This window comes from Balaenoptera ricei, chromosome X, assembly GCF_028023285.1.
Source record: "Balaenoptera ricei isolate mBalRic1 chromosome X, mBalRic1.hap2, whole genome shotgun sequence".
NCBI lineage: Eukaryota > Metazoa > Chordata > Mammalia > Artiodactyla > Balaenopteridae > Balaenoptera > Balaenoptera ricei.
The window spans coordinates 40,759,815-40,784,776 of record NC_082660.1 but is presented as its reverse complement, the minus strand read 5'-3'; the positions used below and the strand labels follow the sequence as shown (position 1 = coordinate 40,784,776).

Genomic DNA, 24,962 nt, shown 5'->3' with positions numbered 1-24,962 from the left:
GGAGCCAGACTGCAGGGGTTTGCATTCTGACATCATGACACTGGACATATTACTTCACATTTCTCTGCCTCAGTGTTCTCATCTGTAAAATGGGGCTAATACTAGTATCTACCTTCTGGGCCAGATGAGATGATCCATGCCAAAAGGACCCAGCAGCACAGGACCTGGCACATAGCAAGTACTCAACAAGTGGTGAGGGTTATTGTTATTACTCAGTTCATTCAAGTGCCCCTCCCAGTTAGTAGCTAGGGAGCTCATCTGGATGCCTGGACAGCCCAAATAGATTATAGACTCTGAAAAGTTCAGATGCCAAAGTGACTACAGTGTTTTCCAGATAGTGAGCCCCCGGCCAACGTTACTGATTGATCGTCTAACCCAAACTGACTTGCTGCAATGGTGGGGTCCTCTTGGTTGAATCTGGCCTTCATTTCCCATTAAAAAAACAAAAGCAAAGCAAAACAAAACAAAAACCCCAGAGACCCTAATAAGTGGATGTAGGTGAAATACAGTTCCTTCAGGTAGGTCAGCATCATAGCTGTGGGCTTTCCTACACTCTATCTAAGGAAATTCTTGACCAGAAGAACCTACAGATCTCTTAAATGATAGTGAAAATGACAAGAAATATTTAAAAGAAATAAAAACCATATTATTCCAAAAGACCAGTCTATAACAGAAGAAGAAATCAAATCTTGTATTCCCTCATTTATTTGGGATTCTTGGGAACTGAATTTTTTCCCAGTAAGTAGATTTTCTAGATGGTGGAAGCTTATTCATTTAACCACCATAACAGTTTGCATTTTAACCATTTTGATGTAATTCTTTCTAATGCCTGTTGCATGGTTTATGGCTTTCATATAGTGAATAGATTGAAAACATGTCAGCCAATTTGTTAAGCTTTGAGGCCTCATTGTGAATGTGTTGCTGTCATTTGTTTTTTTGTTGTTGTTGTTTGTTTGTTTGCTCTGCCAAATGATATCAGTGCCATTTGCCTTCTAAAGACTCAGACAACTGTACCTTTACACAGCTCTTTTCACTTTTCACTTTTTTCTCTCACTGGTAGGGTATGTCAGTTTTTACTTTTTACCACAGAAATGTGCATAATCGCTTTCCCCATCTCCAAAACACCTTTCTAACTTACTGATTTATAAGTTTTATACCCTGGGAAACCAGAACCCCAAGTCTGTTACTATTTTGTATACAGTAAGATTAATAGGTATTGAATGAAATCATGTATTTAGTCACAGGATTTTTGACCATTCGAGGACTTTAAGAATTTACTTCCTGGTTGTAGGCTGTTATGCGGTAGAAGTTTGACTCTGGGCAAAGTGCCATTTTATTTATAAGCTGTTGTGCTTATTGTTTTCCATTCTAGCACGAGTGCCTTCCTGTTGCTCATAGGTAGAGAAATTAAATTAAAGAAAAATAATAACCTGTCTCTAGGCAGTTGGTAAAGTTTTGTAAAATGGGATTTGGATATTTTTAATAGAAAGAAAGGTAAAATAGTCTTAGATATAATTTCTTGAGTGTTTTTCCATTTTCTTTACAGAGAAATAATGATGAGTCTAACTGTCGGGAAACTCACAGACTAAGAAGTTATAACCATTGCACGTCACTACCGGGTGCCTGAGGACCCCCGTCCAGATACGAATGTCCTCATTGCACAGGCCCATGAACAGCTCAAGAAAAATACTTCTGAGAATTTTGAAAGACTCATTGCTACCTGTGTATACCAAGATCGGGAAAAGTAAGCTTTTATTTTATTGATTCTAATAAATCATTTACGTTTCTGTGAACCTGACTAATGAAGGAATTTGTGTTCTATCAAAAAGGGCAAAAAAGAAAATTGACATGTCTCCTCATACTCCACTATGTAGCAAAGCCACCTTAAATCATTTTTGGAGATTATCTGGGTACAGATATTTCATAGTGATGGATGGTGAGCTTTGCTTGTTGATGGAATAGGGGAGGCCCTGTATCTTCAAAAGAATAGGATTGCCCCTTTGCATTTTCTTTTAATTGGTCTCTAGAGGTTTTCAATTGAAACATAGTAAATCAATGTTAGAAGGTTTAATTCTGAGATGTCATCTCTTTACATTATTTTAGTGATAAGTGGGATTTATAAGTGTGACTTTTATAATACACAGAACAGGGGGTTTGCAAGTAAACTTTCTATAGAATTTCTTTGAAATTATTTCTCCTTGAAGATAATGAAGCTCAGCATAATCTATTTCGAATACATTTATCGTGTTTGCATTGAGCTTTATTAAGTCACTGTTACAAACAACTGGAGCTCCATCTTAATATGTTTTGGTGTTCATCTTATCCACAGACTGATATAGTGAGGGGTGGGCGGAATACTCAACTGGAGTTAGAAAACCTTAGATCAAACTCTAGCCTCTGATTTTATTACTATAGACCACTGCCATCTCTTTTCCCCATGACCCCTTCCTTCATCCCCAAACCTGAAGTCTGCACCCAAGTGGCTACCTGCATACCCTAAATATCTTTGAAGGTCCCATAGTTTATTTTAATTGTGAATATGTTTTTTTTCCCCTAATCCATAATACACCCTTGTTGAGTTGTTATAAAGACGGTATTTTTCCTTGAATCTTTAAGCTTCTCTGAGCCTCCTGGAGGATGTGTGGCCTGAGCTTTGCATGACCCGGGCCTTGCCTTCCACCCTCGTGGTACCGCTTCCCAGGGTGAGAATTGTGACCCTCCTTCACTAAAGGAACACCTCCTGGGAAAATGGGGCTGGTTGATCAGACAACTCTGAGGTTCTCCAGATCCAACAAGCTCCAATTCTAGACATAAACATTCTCTTATCATTTTATAACCTACTGCAAAGAAAGAAGCCCACTTTCTTTCCTGTTGGTTCTAATTTTGCCTGATGCCTGGAAGAACACTGTCTGAGTTAGAACATTGGACAAGCATCTCTGTGCCCTCAGCAGGCTGGGGAAAATGGCTGTTGGGCTGGTCTGGAGAAAAAATTGAGGTGAATGTTAAGGCCCCAGTTGGGGCTTCTAGGTTATAAGGTTTGGGTCCAAGGAAAAGACTAGAAAAACACCCTCCAGTCATATAATACTTGTGTTGGAGGCTCTAGATGCCTGTCAGATTAAGAGATGTTTTCAAATATCAGAACCATTTTTGACTAGTGGTCAAGAATGCAGATCGATTACTTAGAGCAACACTCGTGGCTACAGCCTTAATAGGCTGTACTATCACCAACCAAGAATCTGAATCTTGATGGAAAGGCCTTTGTAAGGACAGAATCTAGTGACTTCTGAAATGGAAAAAAAAAGTTGGTGAAATGCAGTATTACTGTTTTTCCTTACTGTGATTCCAGTACCAGTTTTCATACTTATTTCCAGGTGCATGCTTTTAGGACACATCTGTGTTTTCTTTCCTATAGAATGTAATTGTTACTCAAGAGACACAAAGTATATAAAAGCCCATTTACTTTGTTTTAATGCAGGGAAAAATTATTACCCAGCAAAGACATCAAAAGCTGTGCAGGTCCTCCAGATTACCTTTGAATGATGATCTTCTGGGATCCTTACTCTCCAGGTAAGTGAGAACTCCACCCTCATGGGCAATGTCCTGCATATTTTTGTTTCGGAGACTGTTCCTGGTTTTACATCTACCTTTAATTGCCCTTGATTTACCCTTGACTGTTTTTATTTATTACCGATGACACATCTCCATTTAAGTGTTAAAAAGGAAAAATGAGTCATGATTTTGAATGTTAGAGAGCCTATTATGAATTATCATTTTATCTTTTTAACATTAAGATATACTTATATGCACACAGATTCCTGGGACAAAATGAAAATGTACAACCTCATTGGTTATGAGAGTCTTAGATGTAAAATTTAGGGCAGATTTTTCAAAGCAGTAGTTTCTAATGGCCACAGACATGCAGTAAGAGCACCTCGTGTTATTAGCACAGAGCTCTGTCCTGCTAGAACACTAGATGTAAAGTGCAGAGATTATGATGTTGCAAAAGGGAAGCACAGTCAACCGCTTTCTAAAACACCTCACTTCTTGTACTGAACCTGACTCTTGACTTCCTGGCACCACCCTCCTAGCCACCCAGACTCTGGTCATCTTTTATGCTTACCATGGCATGACTCCAGCCCCCCCTCTAACGTACTTATCTTGATAATTCTGACATTTGGGGCTGTGTTCTAGGCATTGTTATCATTGCTTTGAATACATTACCTCATTTACTTTGTGAGGACAGCTTGGTGAGGTCAGAGCTATTATCCTATCTTACAAGAGGATGCTGAGGTCTAGAGAGAGAAAATTTTGCCTAAAGTCACATAGTCTAGAAAAAGAAGAGCTGTGACTTAACCCCTGAACCTTTAAAACGCACATCTTCTGCTTCTAACCATTTTGAATTATTGTCTACAACTAGCCAGTAGATCAGAATGTCTTGACAGGCCCACCTCCTTTCTACTACTTGCATCTACTCTCTCCCCTCCATTCCCGCCACCTTCACTCTTGTTCTGACCCACCTTTCTTCTTGACTGTTTCAGGGCTTCCACATTGGTCTTTCTTCCAACGGCCTCTAAATTTTTAAATCCATCTTTACATCTTGCAGCTAAGTACCTTCTAAGAGCAAGAATATCATAGTGTCACTCTTCTACTCTTGTACCATTTCTTTGTTCTCTAAGGAATGACCAAACTCCTTAGCTTTGAGCTCCTTCTCCCCCTTCTCCATTGTGGGGCTTAGGGTTGTCACTAGGGCATTATTCTCAAGCAGGGGCTGGAGTGGGGAGTCCTCATCTGAGACAAAAAAAGAAACAAAAGGAAGCAGACAAAACTAAATCCCATGTGGGAGAACTAGAGTCCAAGGTATCAGGAGGGGAATCAAGAAGAGGCCAATTCAGTTGGATGTGTGTATATGCATTGGATTGACCTGGGGTTATCTTCTAGACTATCAGCTCTATTTGGTTTCATTTGCTAGCAGTAGTATGAGGGATAAATAGGCCATCCCGGTGTAAAGGACCTGAGATGAAATAGGCAGGCTTAGGAGCCCGGTTTCTCCACAGTTGTCACATTCCCAAAGCTCCTCTTCTCATTCCCAACAGTCCAGCCAAATGGCTCATTTAGCATTTCACATGTATTCCTCCTGCATTCCCACTTTTTTGCCTTTTCTCTTGCTGTTTCTTCAGTAGGAACTAGCTTCCAATTTTCTTCACCCGCTGAAAGCTTGTTCTTTACGACCCGTTTCAAATAGCACCGTATCCATGAAGCCCTCTTGGATTTGCTTGGCTGGCAGTGATTATCTCCTGCTAAGGATTCTCACAGCACTATTTATGTTTCTTTTTTTGTCTCTTACCTTGTAATGAAGACTTGTGACTAGACATTTGATCCACTTAGATACAGAGGCCTGCTTCTAACCTGTTTGATTTACTGCCTAAAAATAAGCAGTGGCTTGTCACATCTTGACAGTTTTACCCCTACCTTGTCTCCTATATTCTTTGAATCTACTTGCTAGCTGTGTAATCTTGCTAGCAAGATTTTTGACCTGCCTGAACCCCAGATTCCTTACCTCTAGAATAAGATAACACTACCTACTTCCTCACGGTTCTCAGGGTGACTTGAGATAACATACATAAATTCCCCCGTGCCATAGCACCTGGTACTAAGTACTGACTGGGGACTAGGAGAGGAGTTTCCATCAGGGACCATAGACCACACACTCTGACTTAGAAATGAACTGGAAGAGACCTGCGTCCTTCCACATAGAGGAAGCCTTGTTTTTAAACAGTTGGATCTGAATGCCTTTCACACATTAAGCTGTCTTCTAGTCAGGAAGCTGCGGATGTTTATTAGATTATCTCTTGATGGCCTCGAGGATGAGTTGTCCTGGAAAGTCCAGTAATGTGGGAGCCTGGCCTCCGGGGGACCTAGATGTTTCCTATCCAGCACTGAGGCCACCAAGTCGTCATCCTCTCATCCTCTCAGCAGACTGTTTTGTCTTTGCCTTGACGATTTGACATTAAAGGCAGAAAGACGATTCCCCAACTCGTTGCGAAGCCGGCTCAGTCTCAGATCACATCCGCCTCCGAGCCCGGCTTAGCTCCGAGGAGGTCATCCCTCTGAGCCGCTAAGCAGTCTAACTTTGCCTCTAATTGTGCACTGACCCTTCTCCACACTCAGGGGAAACTTCAGACTAATCAGATTAGAAAATGTCTCATTCCCATTCCCCTCTCCCTCCAATATGCCCTGCCACGATTTGGGTCACATGCTTGGTGTTTTGCATCATCTCCGCAGATTCCTTTCAAAGACTGCCCTAATTCCTAATGGGCCCATCAGCCTGCAGCTTACATTTATATTCTGCATTCTTATTGTTCCCCACAGACTCCACAGGGCTTTCCAGAGCCTTGACCAGACTCTCTTTCTACACAGCCCTCCTGTGGCACGCTAAGCCAGAGCCCCTCTGACGTCTGCAGTCTCCCGTGGGAGACAGGCCCGGAGTTTGTTGACTTGGTTCAGCACACACTCTGCCCAGGGGCAGTTTTACCTGCCTTGGGATGGAGCTGGGCAGCTGTTGAGCAGCTGTAGAGCCCTGCTGCTGTGTGAATTCAGATCAGGAGACGAAAACCTATGTGGCTAAAGATTCGGATGATTTCTTTCACCCACTCCAGATTGTTACCTGTGAATTTCTCCTGACCCGGCATGTGGGTACGAAGATTTCCCCTCTACTCCATTTCCATTTTTCTTGTGATTCAGTTAGGTCTTTTCCTTATGAGCACAAGTCCTGCTGGAATCAGCATTTCAAAATCTCTTCACATCTGGTTACCCAGCCCCTGTCAGTTTGTGCTGTGGTAGCTGGTATGAGGTCACTTTACTTGCCAAACGAAGTCAGAAGTCATTTCACTAATGCACAGAGCATCAGACTTAAATGTTCCATGTAGTGGTAGCTATTACCCATTCATAATAGGAGTGGCACTCTGTATTGACATAGTGCCTAGGGCCCTAGAATATTTTGTAAATCCTTGAGCACATTAAAAGGTACATTTTAGTTGATGGTAGGCATGATACCTCATTTCATGAGCGCAAACGTTGAGGTATAAGGAGGCTCTCTCACTCAAAGAGCTTGCTTCAGGCCTGAATGGCTCTCTAATGGAATTAAAACGACAGCTCGCTAAGATACCCTAAACCTTTGTTTCTGTCTGAGCTCCTAGGGGTAGGGACGGTATCTCATTCACCTTTGCAGTCCCAGAGACTTGTCCTGTGCTGGTACACTGGGCAGCAGGGAGAAACACATGGGCTTGATTTCTACCAGAGCTGCTTCTGAAGTCCAGCCCTACTGCCTTCTGCCCAGGTGATCCCTGTAAATGGAGTCAAGCCCTCTCCGCCTTCATTAGGGTATTAATATTTCCTCAGTACTAATAAGCAAGAAATCCTGGTTCTGAAACCATAAGCGGTAGCGAGTATTCTGAGGTCATTCCATACTGTGTTCCTGATGGGACTGGGGAGTAAAGAGGCAGCCTGCTCCCCTAATTGTAGCCTTCTGAATTGGGACTTGGAAAAGCTGGAAATTCAAGTGCGACTCTTTCCCCAGCAGCTCTGCCCCAAGCTAGTCTTTTACAGCTGTCTTTGGGCTCCATGGAATGCCTTAGAACTGGCCTCCCAAGAGAGCTGGTGCCTCATCCAGAAATATCAGTTAAAATGGAAAAAGTTAACAGGGCTTTAAAATCATCTCATTATACTCTACCCAGCCTCTCCCTCTGCCCCCCTCCCAGAGGCATGGTTGGGGCTCAAGTGATTTCACCCAACAATACGTGGCAGTGAAGCTGAGGGGCAAGGGTTGAACCACGTGCTTGCTAATGTTGCAGAGTGTTTGGTGCACTGGGAAGTTTTCAGAGAGAAACGCTCTTCTGTCCCTCTCCTTCTCTCTCTCTCTCTCTCTCTCACACACACACACACACACACACACACAGAGCTGCTTTCTACCTTTTCAAATATAAGGTGATTTGGTCCCTAAGGAGATCTGTGCTGGGCTCACAATTGGAACTTAGAGGCCTGGCGATTTGAGATCACAGGAGTTAACTCATTGGCAACTTGGGCAGTGCCATCTTGCCGACTCCTAAGTTTTTGTGGCCAACCGGGTAGGGTGGCCTAGAGCTCCACTTTTTTTCCTTAAGTGTCTGGTCTTTAAGACTCTCACCAGGTGTTTCAGTGTGCGCCCCTGGGTTTGTTGGGTAATGAACTGAAACCAAACACAACCAAGTGAGTCAAAAATGTGTCTTCACCACCCTCCCTCCCTTTCAGCCCTGTTCCTGCCGCCAGCCCGTTCCCCTAAGTTATGAGACGGCCTTTGCGGCAGAGGGGGACCTAAGTTACTACTCTTCAGCAGAATACAGCTGCTGCGCCTATTACCTCCACAGATGGTGGAAATAAAGCAGATCAGGATTATTCCCCACAGCAAGGAGATGGATGGCTTCTGCGGTTTTCAAGCCATTCATCATTTTTGGGAGGGGGACCAGGAGCACCTGTCAAATGACACGTTAGACTCACTTCTTAGAACTCCCACCTAGCAAGGCATTGGGAAGCCTGCTTGGGGTTCATTATTACCTAGAGGAGAACCAGAGAAATTGCCTTCCCTCCCTCTTCTTCCACAAACATGTCCTTTAGTTTGTGTAGGGAAGGAAATGGTGGCTTGCCCAAGTATCAAAGGAAAAGAAGAATTTATGGAGGTTTTAGGAAAACACTTTAGCACTGTGAGCTGGGACTTTAAAGTAAGGAGGCTGACTTTTTAACAAGCATCGACGCACTTAAAAGCCAGAATTAGTGTTGCCCTTTAGGGCAGTCCCCCTGGAAGGCTGTGCGCTGACTCCAACAATGTCGCCATAGAAAGCTCTTCTTTGGAATTGCCTTCACAGCCTTTTCAAAAGAATTTCCTCCAGAGTGGCAAATCTTTGTCCTTTGACCATGAATCGGAGTCTAAGCAAGAGTCAAATGTCATTTGGCAAGGAGCGAAGTAGGGGATTCAGGTGGGGAACGAGGATGCTGACATTTTTGATCAGAAGCACAGCACGACCCTGAAGTAAGGAGATCCATTTTCTATGCGATTCATAGGCTTTTCCAAGCTACTTTGAAAGGATGGAGAGGATTTGGTGAATGATTACCTGTAGTCATGAGGCAGGAGGGACGGCTGGGGAGATAATATTCAGGGAAATTGACCTACTTGTCCTCACTCCCCTAATAGTCAAGCCTTTCTCCGTCTCTAAACTGCTCCCTCTCGGCTCCTTCTCCTCCAACCTGGACTGTTTTTAGAGCTGCAGCACTCCTTTGTATCCTAGTCTTTTCTCTCTCCCAACCTCATCTAACAGTAGCGTATAGTAGATATAGTGTAGAGTAGCAAATGAGGGCGTGAAAAATCTCACTATGTCAGTGGTCCAGGGGAGGCAGCTCTGTGCTGAGTTTTGGAGCATGGAGGAAAACCGGGACATGCTCCCAACGAGCGGTGCTCCTGCCTTGCCAGGTCTGACTTGTGTGAGTTTACTACCTTGAAAAGCACGCTTCAAGGTCTCTCATCGGCTTTTTACACTTCTTACATTTTTATTTATGTCAAACTGATACATGCTTATAGTAAAAAAAAAAATCAAATCATTCTAAAAAGCTTATTCCGACAACAGCAGTTTCCAGCCACATCTCTCCCCACCTCCCAGACCCGTTCTCAAGAAACAGCCTTTCAGTCCTTCTAGCTGTTTCTGCAGACCTTTAAATAGCATGTACGTACTGCTATTTCTGGATTTCTCATTTTTAGATACTGCTACTACTTCCTGTTACGATGCTTGAGAATTTAGCATAATATTGATTCCCATTACTGCTGTTCTTTCTGGATGCTCTTAGGATCGTCTCTTTATTCCTGGTGTTCTGGAAGTTCATGATGGGGCTTGTGGTGTGTGTGTGTGTGTGTCTGTGTCTGTGTGTGTGTCTGTATGTAGATTCATTGTGCTTAACAGTTTATGGGCCCTTCCGGTCTGGAGACTCTGTCCTTTGGCTCTGATAAATTTTCCATTAATTTTTAAATAATTTCCTTTCCTTCATTTTTATTTTCCTCTTGTGAGAACTCCTATCATTAACATTTTGGCTCTCTTGAATTTGGATCTTTCTCTCCCCAATTTTTCTTTGTCATTATGATGTCCTTACTAAGGGGTTTCCTCAACTTTACATTCCACCCCTTCTTCTGCATCTGTTTACTGCTATCATGTTTTTTATTCCAAGAGCACTCTTTTGGTTCCTATTTTTAGTCTTCTGTTCTTTTTTCGTGGGTGTAATATATCCTCTTATCTCACATCGTTCCCTCTGCTACCTGAATTACCTTTGTTGCTTGATACCTTTTTTTTTTTCCTGTTGCCGTTTTGACTTCTGTCCTTAATGTTGGAAGCTTTTGGGGGTGGGTCTTGTTGATTAGTGGGTTTCGCTGCATGAGTCATCTCCTAGCCCACATTTTCATTAGGTAATCCCCAGAAGCCACAATTTGGGGCCATTCAGAGTATTGAGAGGAGAATCCTATCTCCTCCTGTGGGGCTAGGAAGGAGGGTGGGATACAGGAAAGGAAGAGAATTTAAGTATGGCCACTGGTGTTCTGGAAACAGAAAAGGAGAAGGAAGGGGGCTGAGAGACCCAAGTTCAGTGTAGTGTGTAATGTTCTTCTCTACCCTCCATTATGCTTCCTCTCCCCAAGACTAGAGCTGCTTTTGTTGAATTTCTCTGGAGAACAAGCCTCACTCCCCTGTAGGGAAGAGTACAGTGTACAAGGAGATACTTGAGGGTTCAGCTGCTCTTGCTTTATTTAGGCTTTCAAGCAGTCCTTGTTTTCCGGCCCCCACCGTATCCCTGCCTTTATTGGCACCTGGAGTCTGTAATCGCTGAGCCTCTCAGAAGTTTTGTGGGCCACACTGGCTAATCTCTAAGTGGCCCCTGCCTCTGCCATGGACATTTCGAGTTCAGCTTCCCTTCCTCAGCTCTGCCGAGCCAGTTACCAATCCTTAGTCTGATTTCCATCTTGCAAACGATTTTGAAATCTCTTGTCCACTGTTGCCTTGTTTTCCAGCTATCTTTGCCATTGGGGGTTATCACCTATTTTTATTTCTTTGTTGTCATTTTGGTGAGATTTTGGTGGGAAAGGGAGATAAATATTTGTGAGTGACCCATCGTGATTTACTGCAACTCTATCCACTTCCCAAGAGCAAAGAATTCTTCCAAGAAGCATTGGCTAATTTTATCCCTTTTAATTGAAAGATTCTTTGTTCTTTTCTCCCTTGCTCCTTTTGGGGGGATTCCCATATCCATTGAAATCCTCCAAGACAGAACTGAAAAGAGAAACTTGGAGTATTTTACCACATTAGCTCAACTCTTCCCTGAGGCCTGGCTTTGGGACTTTGGAAAGATTAAATCTTTCAAACATTTTTCCTCAAAAAGATTTTATACATCATTTCTAAGCTGTGTACGCTTTCATTTACAGCTTTTGATCCTTCCCGAATATCATTTGATTCAGGAATATCCTTCCCAAATATCTTTTGAGATGGGTAAATGGTTAGATGTGTTGAGTCTGACATATCATGAGTTGGGCAGGAAAGAGTGCTGGGGGCCCAGGGTTAACGGGTGAGCATGAGTAAATATAAGACGGATTGGTAAGGAGGTCTGATAATAGGACTTCCAGTGGTGACTTCCAGAAGTTTTCCTGTATCATCCAGGGCAAATGCAGACTTAGGCATGGGGGCTCGGTTAGGTAAGAGGAACTGCAGGAAGGCCTTTCTGAGGCCTTTGAATTGAGACTTTGGAATTGAGACTTTCCAGACAAAGAAACCAGAAGGTGCAAATGCCTTGCATTGCTGGGAACGATCTTGGTATGCTCAGAGAGCAAGAAGAAAGCTGGTGTACCTGGAACACTGTGAACAGGAGAGAGTTTTCAGAGGAGGTCAGAGAGGTCAGCAGGGACCAGATTATGTGCGGTTTTATAAACCCTGGTAAGGAGTTCAGCTTGCGTTCTAAGTGGATTGGAAAGCCATTGCACAGTCGTAAACAAGGAAGTAATTGATCAGATCTGTGTTTTAGAAAGATCATTCTGGTGGAGGATGGTTTGCAGCAAGGTAAGAGTAGAAGCAGCAAGACCAAGATACAAAAGCTATTCCTGTAATCCAGGTGAGAGATGATGGTGGCTTGGAATTAGTGAATAGTAGAAAAGATGGAGAGAAAGAGACTTGTGATGTGCCATGGTGGTAGAACCTACAGGACTGGTTAGTGGACTGTGTATGAGGGGTGGTGTAATTCTAAATCTGTTTGGTAGTCTTTTGACTGGTTCCCAAATTACTGGGATATTATACTTCTGAAACCTCTAGGATTCAGTACGTGCCTCCTGTCATCAATGTGATGGGAATTTACAAACAATTAAATTCTGTATTGTAGGAACAGATGAAGAAACTTTGTTCATTGGTGATCTCATTCAGTCTTCCAGTCTGGTGGCTTTAAATATCATCTGTATGCTAATGACTCCCACATTTCTATCTCTAACTCAAACATCTTCCCTGAACTACAGACTCATCAAAATGTAACACATCCGAAACCAAACTCCCCATCTTTTCTCCCAACCTGTAGCTCCTGCAGTCCTTCCCATCTCAGTTCGGGCAACTCTGTTTTTCCAGTTGCTCAAGCAAAACCCTGGGAGTCGTCCTGAATCCATTCCTATTCATTCTCCCCCTCGCCTCCCCTATACACTATATACAATCCTTCAGGAGTCCTACACTCAAAATATATTCAGGCTTCACCACTCCTCACTGCCCTCCCTCCACTGCCACCACTGTCACCTTAGCCACCATTATCTCTTGTCCGGATTACTGCAGAAGACCGCTAACTGCCCTTGCCACTTTGGCCTTGCCCCTACACTGTAGTTGCAATATATCAGCTAGAGTGATCTTCAGAAAATATAACTTAGATCTGGTAACTGTTCTGTACAATATACTCCAATGGCTCTTAGTTGTCCTTAGTATGAAAGTCAAAGGCCCTCCATGATCTCATTCTGTGACCTCAGCTCCTATTCAGAGTATTAGGGAATACTTTTCTTCGAGGCACCATGCTAAAGGAGTTTCTTACAAAATATCTTTAATTGATTGAGTTTTAGTTCTTCTCCCCAAACACATGCAAATAAAAGACATAATGGTCCTGCATTTTGGCTACAAATATTTCCATAAACAGAACATGTCCTTTCAAGGAGTTCAAATGATGAGTGAGCCAAAATTCAAAGGATAAACAGTGGTAGGGGGCAGCATATTGGAGTTGTATCCCAGAATCCTTGGCCAAAGAAAATGTACACAAAAGAATGACTGAATTCCCTTTCCCCTCTTCTGATCACTCTGTTTATTCTACTTTGTTTAGCTTAATGAGTCTATGTAACTTCATCTTGTAACATTTAACTTATTGCTGCTAATTGTTATTAGTTTATAAATATGAGCTATTATTTTCTTAATGCTTTGATAAAAAAAGAGAAAAGCCTTTTGACTGATTATGAATAGGTTTTTTTTTCCTGCTTCTGTTATCACTGAGTTTTCTTATAATTAATTATCCTCTGTTCATCCTTGCAGTAGTAACTTTGTGCACCTCACTTGCTGGTTGGAGGGGCGTGTTGAGTTGGAGGTCCTGAGAGAAGGGCAGGAGCCTGGAGCAGGGTGCTTGTAACAGTGCCTTAGTGACCACCTTTGTCTTTTTCTTCAAAAAATCGTGTTACATAACCAGTATGTATTTAGCCTTAGAAATTGGCAGAGGTGGTCAAATTCAGAATAGAAAAATAGCATTGAGGTATTACAGTAAGAAGTATTTTGTTTGTGTTTAGGTCATTTTAGCAATTGTCTTGAAATTTTGGGGTCTTAATTGCCAAAACTCTATTATGGTTAAGGATAAATTTATGTCAATTTCCATAATTAGGAAATAGCAGTCAAACAGATTAGTTATTTTTGACCTATAGTTTTATGGTGCAGGGTAATCATTTGTTGTTGTTGTTGTTTTTTCAAAATGAAAATGGGCTTAATATTTTCTGATTATGAATTTAAAACAATTCAGATGATACAGAAAAGTCTAAAGAAAAAGCAAAAATTATAATCTCTCTTGCTACAGATAGCTGTTCTTAATAATTCCGTGTATTGTTGCTAGACTTTTTAAATGTTATTTTGTACAAATATAAACCTAAAGTGAGACCATAACTCTACATTCTATTTTATAACCTCCTTTCCACTCAACAATATATTATTAACACATCTCCATGACAACATATATGGATCTACATAACCCCTTTTAATGGCTACATGATAAATGATTAAAGTGCCTTTTATTTTTCCTAAAAATATATTAGTAGACAAAATGAATCTAGGCTTGCTTTAAAGATTTAAAAGGCATACAATTTAAGAAAAATGAAGACGTTTTAAAAATTTTACTGACATAGTATCAACCTATTAAACTAAGAAGAACTTCAATACTGTTAACAAAATATAACAATGGTCTTAGCTGCTGAATAAATTAATTTGTTTCTATGGCAACTGCAACAAGTATTTGTTGAACACCTACTATGTGCCGGCATTGATCTAGGTCCTGGGAATACTTTGGTGAATTAGATGTGTGAGGTCTCTGCTCTCAAAGAATTTACATTCTGGAGGGTTAGAAACAGAAAACAAGGTAATAAGAAATAAGAAAAATATCTGTATTGAAGCACATCTAGTAGTATGTTTTCATGGTGGATTTAAGCTGACAGTTTGGTCCTGAAATCTGCAGATTGAGTCAAATCATATATTATAATTATATTTTTAGGTTTGAAGACAGTGAAAAACAAATAAATTACGAGTCATTTTTCTGTGCCCTGAACTGGAGAGTGAATCCGATGCCCGAATTGGAAGCAGTATGGTGCATTAAAGAGGTAAAAGTAACACCTGTTTTAAAAACCAGCTGTGGCTACCTCCCTTGCGTTTTTAATATCCTTTATCTTAAAATTATTTTTCAATGTAAAATAGTAACATCAGTGCTTTTGGAAAGAGCACTATGTATTTCTGGGTATTTGTGTTAAAGTCTAATTCACTTTCCATACTGAGTGAACATCTGCTGTATAAGAGCGTGATTTTTCTTATGCAGCTGAATGTTTTTTAACCCAAGTCGTATCCAATTATATGGAAAATAGGATAATAGGTTACGGTTATAAATAGATACAAACACTGTTATCAAGGGATTCTGGTAATATCATCATAGGCTACAAGAGCAAGTCTCAAATCGTGCATATGTCAAGAATCCCCAGTGTATTTGCGGCTGTGCATGCAGGTTTGCCTTGGGTGAAACAGTATAGTATGGACATGTATATTTCATAGTGGGGCCAAATTTAAAATAAAAATTCAGTAGAAAAATGCTTGGTTAGGGAAAACAGAGTTCATGTGATCGGATGATGCTCTCAACGTTGTGAAATTGTCTGAATTCTCTGAGATCTCTTTGGACCAATTGTCTTTAAGGAGTGGGTGGGTGGATGGTGGTTTGTTTATATTTTAACATGCTCCAGAAATTGATTTTCTTGGGAAAGTCCCTTGATAAAGCAAATGTCATGTGGTTGATACTCCCAGAAAGGAGGCATTTATTCCTCCCGGTCTCTGATGACCAGCTCATTCTGGCCTGAACTGGTCTAGTGCCCTTGGGGAGTTCCCTCAGGCATGCAGCTACTCTGGAGTGTCAGGCAGCCTTAGAACTTCCAGATGATTGGGAGACACTGGTGGCCTTTGGAGTCAAACAGAGCTGGGGTTGAATTCTGGCTCTGCCACTTATGTAGCTGAGTGACTTTGGGGCAGTTACTTAACTCATTCATTTATAAATTTAATTCTCAGACAAATCATGTTTAAGTATCCACTCTTAGCAGTTTCTATGCTCTGCGCTGGGGTCTAGAGACAGTCATTATTGCTACCTTAAGGAGGGTTGGGGGGCACAGGAAGTCTTAGGGGAGGTGATGCTTGAAATTTCAGTGATGAATGGTAAGAGCTAGGTAGGAAAAGTGGCATGGTATTCCCAGAGGCATTCCCAACAGAGGCTCTAGGGCATGGGACGACACGGCTCTTGTGCAGAACCGGAAAGAATTGGTGTGGCTGGGATGGAGGCACAGAGGGAGGAGTGGAGATGAATGAAGCTGGAGACGCCTGCACGGGTGAGGTCTGAGTATCGGTCCTACAAAGTCTGCAGACTGTGGACAAATTTCAAGGAAGAGAGTGACATGACCAGGTATGCCCTTTAAAGGGAGCTTGCTCTGGTTGGGTGGTGGGTAGATTGGAGAGAGGACAAGGAGACAAGTAGACCCCATAGGAGGCTCTTGACGACCCTTCATCACCATAACAACAGCAAACACTTTAAAGCATTTACTATGTGTCAAGCACTGTTCTAAGACCTCAAAATCTATTCTCTCATTTAATCCTCAGAGCAACTTTCTGAGGGTAGATACTTTTATCATTCCCATTTTAGAGATGAGGAAGTTAGAGGAACAGCCAGGGTATGGTAGAGTTAGAATTTTAACTCAGGTCTGTTTTACCGCAAAGCATGAAAAAGGAAAAAATCATTTAAATACAATCGTCATTGAAGATATTGGATTTAATTAACTAAAGTCCAAGATACTATCACAAAAACAAATAAATACTGTCATTTGGTAACCTTTTAATTCTTATCCATGCAAATATGTAATTTTTACATGTAAAAAGAACAATGATAGGTGGAGTTTATATTCCACCTTTTCATTTAATGTTACAGTATTCTGTGTTGGATATCATCCATTTGTCCCATTGGGACTTGTCTCCAACCCCGTCTACCCTGCTCTGAATCCTAGACAGCTGATCTTTGTGGGCTTCATCAATGGGACCCTTAGCCCTCTGGCCTCCAGTTGGGGGAGCCAATGGGACGCACCAGCAGGAGAGTGGAGGGTGGGACGAGACAGAAGTCATCTCCCTCCCTGACAGTCACAAGAGATTGACTGCCTCCTCCTGCCCAGGGCCACAGTACCTGTCTGGAGGGTCTCTCCACATAGCTGTCTACTCCGGGCTCTGGCAGCCACCCTCACGTGCCCCTTCAGCCCCAGGTGGTGGCAGTGGCTCCCTGTTGCTACAGTCCCTGAGGGTCTGGAGGATCCCTTGTTGCTTTTCCTAAACACTTGCCACAACTTTGTAAATAGTCTCTTTATTAAACTCTTCTCAATTTACACAGTTTGCATATGTCCGCTATTTCTTCTGGGATCCTGAAAGATACACATACTTATTTTGGCTAGTTAGCAACAGCCTTTGTTGTGTTTTTTTCCTTACTTCCTCCTTCTCTCCTTTTCCATTCCACCCAATCCACCACCCAAATGTTTACCTATGTGTTGGGGGTTTCATCATTTCATGCACAAAAATATAATCATACCACAGGCATTTATCTGCAGTGTGTTTTTCTTGATAGTACACCATGGGACATTTCTCTAGTTTAATATGTGTAGACCTAAGCCATTCTTTAATACTGTAGTATGAATATGGAATCATTTATTCATCCATTTCTCTATTGATAGGCATTCAAGTTATTCTTACATTTTTGCCTTTGAAAACATGTGGTATCTTGTTACTTGAATTTTTATCTTCCTGATGACTATTGAGCTTGAATGAAATTTAATTACCTTTTGGTACTACAACCTACAGTAAGAAAGACGTTTTTCCCTAGCAACCCAGCATGCACATATACAATGGCCCAAACGTCTCATGAAACAATACTATTCTAACTGCATGTGATGATGTATGATATTTTTTCTTTCCTTTCTCTTTTCTTTTCTCTCCTCCCGCCTTCTTTCTTTCTTTTGAATATAGTTCATTACCCATTAAATTGACTTAAGGACCTACAAAAGAATCACCACCCATATTGGAAGAGGAGTCAGTGCGTGGAAAGGCCAGAGATCCACTTTCCCTTTAGCCACCCCTCCCCCATTTCATCTCTTACCTACTCTGTCAACTGGGGCAGTTACTGAGCCATGGACCTCAGGTTCTTTAGAGAGATAGTGTGGAGCACAAGGTCTGGAATCACATGAAGCTGAACTCAAATCCTTAGCTCTATGATTGACTCACTGGGTGACTGTGTAAGTTATTCAACCTTTCACATTGCCCCATCTCAAAAATGGAGATAAAAGTAGCGCTTCTGTCAGGTTGCTTGTAAGGATTGAATTGATACACGTGAGACACTTATCACAGTACCTGTCCCATAGTAACGGCTTAAATGTTAGCTATTACTGTTGTTCTAAAATGGAGATGCCTTACGTCCTCAAGTCAGTGGGCTGGGCCTTGAGGAGTCAACTTCCAAGACTAAGATCAGTGATTCTGTCGTTAAACGTAAGAGTCAGAACAGCTACAGAACAGCAATGTAGCATCAGATAGGGCCTGTGCTTTAGCAGTAAGTCAGCTCTTTCAACTGTTACTCATTTATGGTGAGAAGAACTTTAGTCTTAGGGTCTCTTGTCAATTCTGATGACCAAGCCTAGAAGCAGTTCAGTCTGTGGGAGACATTTGGATGGGGCCGTTCTTTTTCAGCCAGTTTTTTTCAAATAAAGGAAGAACATAGTTATAAAATGGTACCTGATCAATTTAACCAATAATGAGAACTTAACTAAATTCCAGAGTCTGAAGCACTCTGGTACTCCTGAGCTTGCTATCGTTCCATTAAAGAGGATATAAGATAGCTTGGGAATGGTATCAGTGAGTCTGTAATCTATGTGAAAATATTTAGTGTGAATGGGTTGAGCGTAATATTGCATAGTTCAGAGAGTAGAATGAGTAATGAAAAGTATAGTATCTCCTGAACCATGTAAGTGTACTTAAATGTTAATATCTAATAATGCCCTGAGACACTCTGGGTCAGAGCCTGTCACAGGTTGGGTTCTCCAGGAAGCAGATGGAGTTTAATGTGCAGTATATTTATTTGGGAGTGTCCTTGGGATCAATACCTGTGGAAGGGAGGGGAGGGACATAGGAGTGGGCAGAGGGAGAAGTTGAGCTTCGATGCAGGTCCAAAGACAGCCTTGGCTGGTCCGAAGGGAACTCTGGAGCTAGAATGGCCTTTCAGAGCTGTCCTGAGTTCGGCCAAAATGGCCTGGACTTTATCCCTGTGGGTTGGTTTAGAAAGGGGTATGACCTGGGGTAACGTGGCTCTTTGCAGCCAACACAGCTCTGTAGCTGAGGTAATCCCTGAAGGGGTCTCCCATCAACTGGGCCACCAAGTCCTTCCTCAAGGGGATTCTGGATGGTATATCATGTCTTGGCAACCAACCACTCTTGATTATTCTTGGTCTGAACTGGAGGCCTGGCCTGTGGCACAGCCTTCTCCACACACCTGCTCCTCTATTACTGTCTGAGCTTTCACCCGTGGCAGGGAACTGACAAGAAACTGGTTATGCCAGAAGAGGCCGTGATTATGGCAGAAGAGGAAGTGGTAGAGGAGTTGGACCAGATGCGTAGGTCTGTGGGGCCCAGTTGGGCAAAGAAAACCTCTCACTTCGAGCTTTGGGGATTGCCAACACTTAGGGAGTCTGCTGTAGCCCAAAAATCATATGTGGGACTTCAGAACAAGATCCACCAGGTTGTGAAAGTGACCCAGCCTTGAATGTGACGTGACAGATTAAAGCTCTGTTGAGAACAAGGAATGGCAGGCTGAGCTCCTGCGTGGAAGTATGGCCCACGTGGAGGCCAGCAGAGGGGCGGCTGCGTGCTTCCTCCAGTGTATGAGCTGGACAGGCTGTCTCTGGCTGAAGTTCCAGAAGTTACCAGCCTCCACTCGGAACCTGGGTGTCCTTACTCTTGGGCTGAATGTTGTCCTCAACAGGCTCTCTTCCCTGAACTAGGGATCTTACTGAAAAATGAAAAGAGACTGCTTAGCTGATGAAAGCTGAGCAGGTCTCAGTACCAGATTCAACACCAATTCTGTTTGCATCAGCATTAATGGATAGGATGGATGGTAGGGGTGGAGATTTGGGACAGCTTCCCTAGCTTGATTAACTACAGTGAATGGAAGCAGGAATGGACAAAAAAAAAAAAAAAAAAGAGGGACAGGACCATGGGCTTTAGCCAACCACAGGCTGAGTAGGGGGGTGGTCTGGTACACAGTACTTGGGATTGGAAGGGCAGCGCGTCAGGGAGTTCTAGCAGGGGGTCTCTCCAAAACAGGGAGCACAGTGGTGGGGATCCTGAAGTTAGCGCTATTCAGCGACCAGAGGGGGCCAGCCAGCAGGCTTGAACCACGCCTTCAGCCGCGCCCAGGGGACAGAGCAGGCTGGGTCCCTATACCAGTGAGGTTCTAGCAGGAGACACACGGCCCACTCAGAGGAGTCGCGATATGGATTTAAGGCAGGGACTATTGACAGAGGAGAGGGTAGGGTTAAGGGAACCAGTCAGGGCGGTGGAGTGCCCAGGGCCTAGCTAGAGTGGGAAGCCTTTACCATCCCTAGGTCTGGAGAAGCAGGGAGGGACTGGTATTACTGGAGCCCAGTGGAGGAGCCGGAGCAGTGGCAGCAGGTAGAGGAGCGTAGCCACTGCCAAAGCGTGGTTGGGCAGGGAGGGGGCAGGCAGAGGGGAAGTGGAATCAATACCCTGAACCCTCGCTGCTTCCCATTGGCTGGACCCGTTCGGGAGCCAGAGAGCCAAGGAGGCTCGAGAAGTGATGCAGTCCACAGAGGTCAGCCTCCCAGGGCAGAGAGCTTGGTGAGAAGGGCAAAAAATGGATCTTGAGGGGCAAATGGAGGATGAGCCAGTACAGTCTGTTACCAGAGTAAAGACTTGGGCTCCAGTCAGCAAGCCTCACAGCCAGCTTTTAAGACTAACAGCTCCTGAAGCTGGGTCTGCTGGATGTTAGGACTGGTCCCTCTGACTCCGATGGGGCTCCACCTACGTGTGATTGTTACATGGCATCAGCTAGTAGGCCTGCGGATCAACAACAAAGAAGCAAAATTCACAGAGAGGACTGTGGTTGTAGCGAGTCCAGCTTTGATTTGGTGAGAGGTTTCCCTATGTGGATGGGTGGGAGCTGACTGTCACCCACCAGGATTGTTGACTGTGGCCTGTAGCCTGGATTCTCAGGAGCTCCCTTGGCCGGGCCTCTGCCTGACCTCCACAGCAGCCCATGGTGAGCCACTGGGGCTGTAAGTTAATTCTCACTCCATTATGTGACTATCTGTGGTCTCAGCATGTTGCCCTGGTGCTGTCACGGCCTAGAGACCCCAATTCCATTCTATTGTGCTTGCTCACAGATGGTAGCTGTAAAACTGGCAAAAGAGGTCCCGCTGTTTAGAGCCTGCCTGGTTAATCTCAGAAGTCACGTTTTAAAAACTAACACTAAATCGGTTCTCATATAAACTTTATAACTTGCACTGTGTGACTGGCATCTTATCCTTTGACGTTTCTGAGAAAAATTGAATGTGGCTTCATTTTACGAGCACTAGAACTGCAGAAGCATTAACAATTGGCTCTAAAGTTTCCTCTTGTCACAACAGGATGACATATAGCCTTGGCACTGGGGAGTAGGGGACAGTGGGGTACACCTTGGGATATATCTTTGGGCACCCCACTTGTCGAGGATCTCCTTTTGGTATCTAGAGGGTGGAATACCCTGTGACATTTTATTGTCCCAACCATTTTGTGAGAATAAGTATCATTCCCAATTTATAGATAGGAAGCTGAGACTCAAAGGCATTCCTAAAGGTCAGGATTATATAGTTAGGGGCTAGTGCCAACTCTTTAAGTAAGCAAAGTTATGTCTAATATTTCAGGTTGAGTTTAACAGTTGAAATAAAAGATTATTAATCATTCTCGTAAGACTTAAAAAAATAACTGGTAAACACATACTGATTCCGTAACACAAAGCAGTGACCTAGTAGGAAACTTCCAGAATCTACTGTGATTTAAAGGTTTGGATGATGTCTACTTGAGTTGTATGAATAAGCCTATCACTAAAGCTAAAAATTATCCATGTCTCCTTGAAAACTTTACTTGCCCCGTAATGCAATTTCAAGGAAAGGTTTCTTGTTTAAAAGTTACAACTGTGTTTTAGCTGCAGCCACACAGATGACAATTCTACTGAAGCTCTGTCTAGAGCAAAGAGAAGCAATTGTGAAATATTGGCATTACAGTAAAGACAGAAATGGATAGGCATATAAGCGAATCTCCTGGTTTTGAGCTTTTCCTTATGTCATCAGAATGCTCTTGATTATCTCAACAAGTATCTGTAAAATTTCTTCCCCAAATTAATTTCATTTTGGTTTTACTGAAATTTAATTGTTTTTATGATTTCTGTCAACTTAATTTGATTATTTCCAAGGTCATGTCAACCTAGTAGAAGGAAGAAAATCCAAGAAAACCACAATTTCAATTCCATACACAGTACTGGATTTTTCTACAAATTCATGGATAAAAACATCCTTTTTTTGATTGAGCAGAGGGGGAGTAACAGAGTGAAATCACTAACATGACTCTATCAGCCTTACATTTGGGACGAATAAAAATAACCTTGTTTCAGTGAAGCGTGGAATTTAATTGGCTCCCGATCTTTTCCCCGCATGCATCTGGTGGCCAGTACTACAGTAGAAAATTTTAAACTAGAAGGAGACATAATCCAATTAAATTTCCTTTTAAAAATGTCAAAGCAAATAAATCCAGGGCCTATGAGCTCACACACAGCTTTGCTGTTCTCACTGGGCAGCTGCTGTTTACTGGGTTTCCATCCAGTGCCATCTTTGCTTCCCATTTCAAGGATATGTGGTTTTACAGATCGGCAGCTACATTTTTTTTCACCATTGATGAATAAGTAATTTATTGCCAACTTCTCTGACATCTTAAGTAGCTCTAGTGACAGCCAGATTGAAAACTGTCATGGGGCCCTCTTGCAGACAATGATTTCCAGCCATTTTAGAGTCATGATTTTGCATTATTGCTGAATTTCACTCTGCATTTCATAGTTCTTCCTTCTTCCAGAAAATGCTACGTGGCACATACTGTTTATGCTCCAGATTAAACTGAATTTTGTTTTGAGATTTGGGTACTGTCTCTGGAATTACCTGGAAGTCACATTGGAGACTCTGGATCCATCCACAGTTTGTCAAGAAGTTGCTTTGTTCCGAGCCATACTGTGACTTTCATAGACATTTTATTAATTTTGAAAAATGCAAAATGGCATAGTATCTTTGACTTCCTCTGGAAGCTGACTCGGAGACAAGGATTTGAGTATAAATAGTTTTTTGGACGAAGTGAAGGGAGTAACTAGCAAGGGAGCAAGGAAGTGAGAAATGGAAGAGAAGGAGTTAATACAGGGCATATTATCAAACCAGTAAAAATGTGAATGACTGGAGCGTAATGCCTCTGGGAAACACAGGGATCCAGTGGCTGATAGGTACCTCAGCGTTATCCCATCCATCAACTCCTGTCATTGTTTGAGAGCTGCTCCCGAAGTGGGGGAAAATAATGAATTCCCAAGCACTTGTGGCATGTCACAGGGACAGCCAAATCAGGCCTCAGAGGCCAAAGGGAAGCTCTCAGGAGAAGGAATGCAGGTGCTGATGGCTGGAAGTTAGGTTGGTGTGCGCCAAAGTGGAAAGGGTGAGAGGATCAGGAGAGGTGCTGGCAGAACCTGATACACACAGATATTTAAGGTGCTGATCATGCACCTTTAGGCGGGGTGTTTTACAGAAATACAAGCAGGCTCGTCCTCGTCTAGAACAGGAGGGACTGACTGCTGTGGATGAGCTCACCTGTTATAAAATCACCATGCAGTTATTTCCGCTTAAAATTTATGTGCACTGCTGGGAAACAATATGATCTGGAGTTTCCTTCGAAGTTTGTAGTGTGGGATGAATAAAAGGTCAGTGAGGACAAAGAATATTTTAACTCACTGCCCAGTCATAAATATTATGTAACGTTTGGAGCATTTGCAGATTTATTAGAACAATTAGGCAGTGGTAGTGAGGGGATTTCTCATGTTAGCAAAGACCTCTTTATTTTACAAAGAGATTGGCCATGTGATTCCTTTAGGTGGACCCAATTACAGGCAAAATTATGAGGAAGATACTTTTTCCCTCTACTTTATCGATGCCCCATCCCCCTGAGTTTCTTAACTCTTGTCTCCTGCTTCCTCCTTCCTTTAGATCCCAGTTTGATTCCTGTTAGTTCATTTAAACGAGTACCTGTGAAAATCTCCCTAAAACTGGGAGCTAGCTACAATTCTGGTACCAATTCCAGTGTGTATTTTTCCCCCGTACCAAGCAATTCTCAACAGCAGCTGAGTGTCCTGCAAGTCAACTCAGTTCTGGCACTATCTACCTGGAGATAACCTCAGATCCCACAGGTTACGGGCTCAGTTCCACAAGACTACCTCCCCTCCTTCAGATGCCATTCACAAGTCCAGATTGTCGCCTGTGCTTCTGACCAACTGGCTGTGGATTGGAGGTTCCCATGACCTCCTCCTTGGGAGGAGCGGCTCACAGAACTCAGAGAAACATTTTACTTACTAGATCACTGGTTTATGATAAAAGGCTACAACTCAGGAACAGCCCGATAGAATTGATGCATAGGGCAAGGTGTGGGGAAAGGGCACAGAGCTTCCATGCCCTCCCTGGGCTCACCACTCTCCCCACATCTCCACGTGTTTGCCAACTCAGAAGCTCTCCGAACTCCGTCATTTTTGGTGTTCACAGGGCCTTCTTTATATAGACACGATTGATTAAATCATTGGCCGTTGGTGAATAAACTCAAATTCCCGCCCCTCTCCCCTCCCGGAGGTGTGGGGATGGGGAGTGGAGGCTGGGGACTGAAAGTTCCAACCCTCTAATCACGTGGTTGGCTCCACTGGCAACCAGCCCCCATCCTGGTGCCTTTCAATAATGTTTCATTAACGTAACAAAAGAGACCTTATCGCTCTCATCACTTAGGAAATTCTAAGAG

At 42.8% G+C, this 24,962-nt stretch overlaps 1 protein-coding gene across 1 annotated transcript in view; it reads left to right on the top strand.

Moving 5' to 3' along the window:
* Positions 1-24,962, top strand: part of EFHC2 (EF-hand domain containing 2) — a 204,387-nt gene that overhangs the window by 172,079 nt on the left and 7,346 nt on the right. Inside the window, 4 exon segments of the mRNA XM_059910794.1 lie at positions 1,547-1,744; positions 3,476-3,504; positions 3,507-3,567; positions 14,821-14,908. Of these exon segments, the coding sequence (XP_059766777.1) occupies positions 1,547-1,744; positions 3,476-3,504; positions 3,507-3,567; positions 14,821-14,908 (376 nt within the window).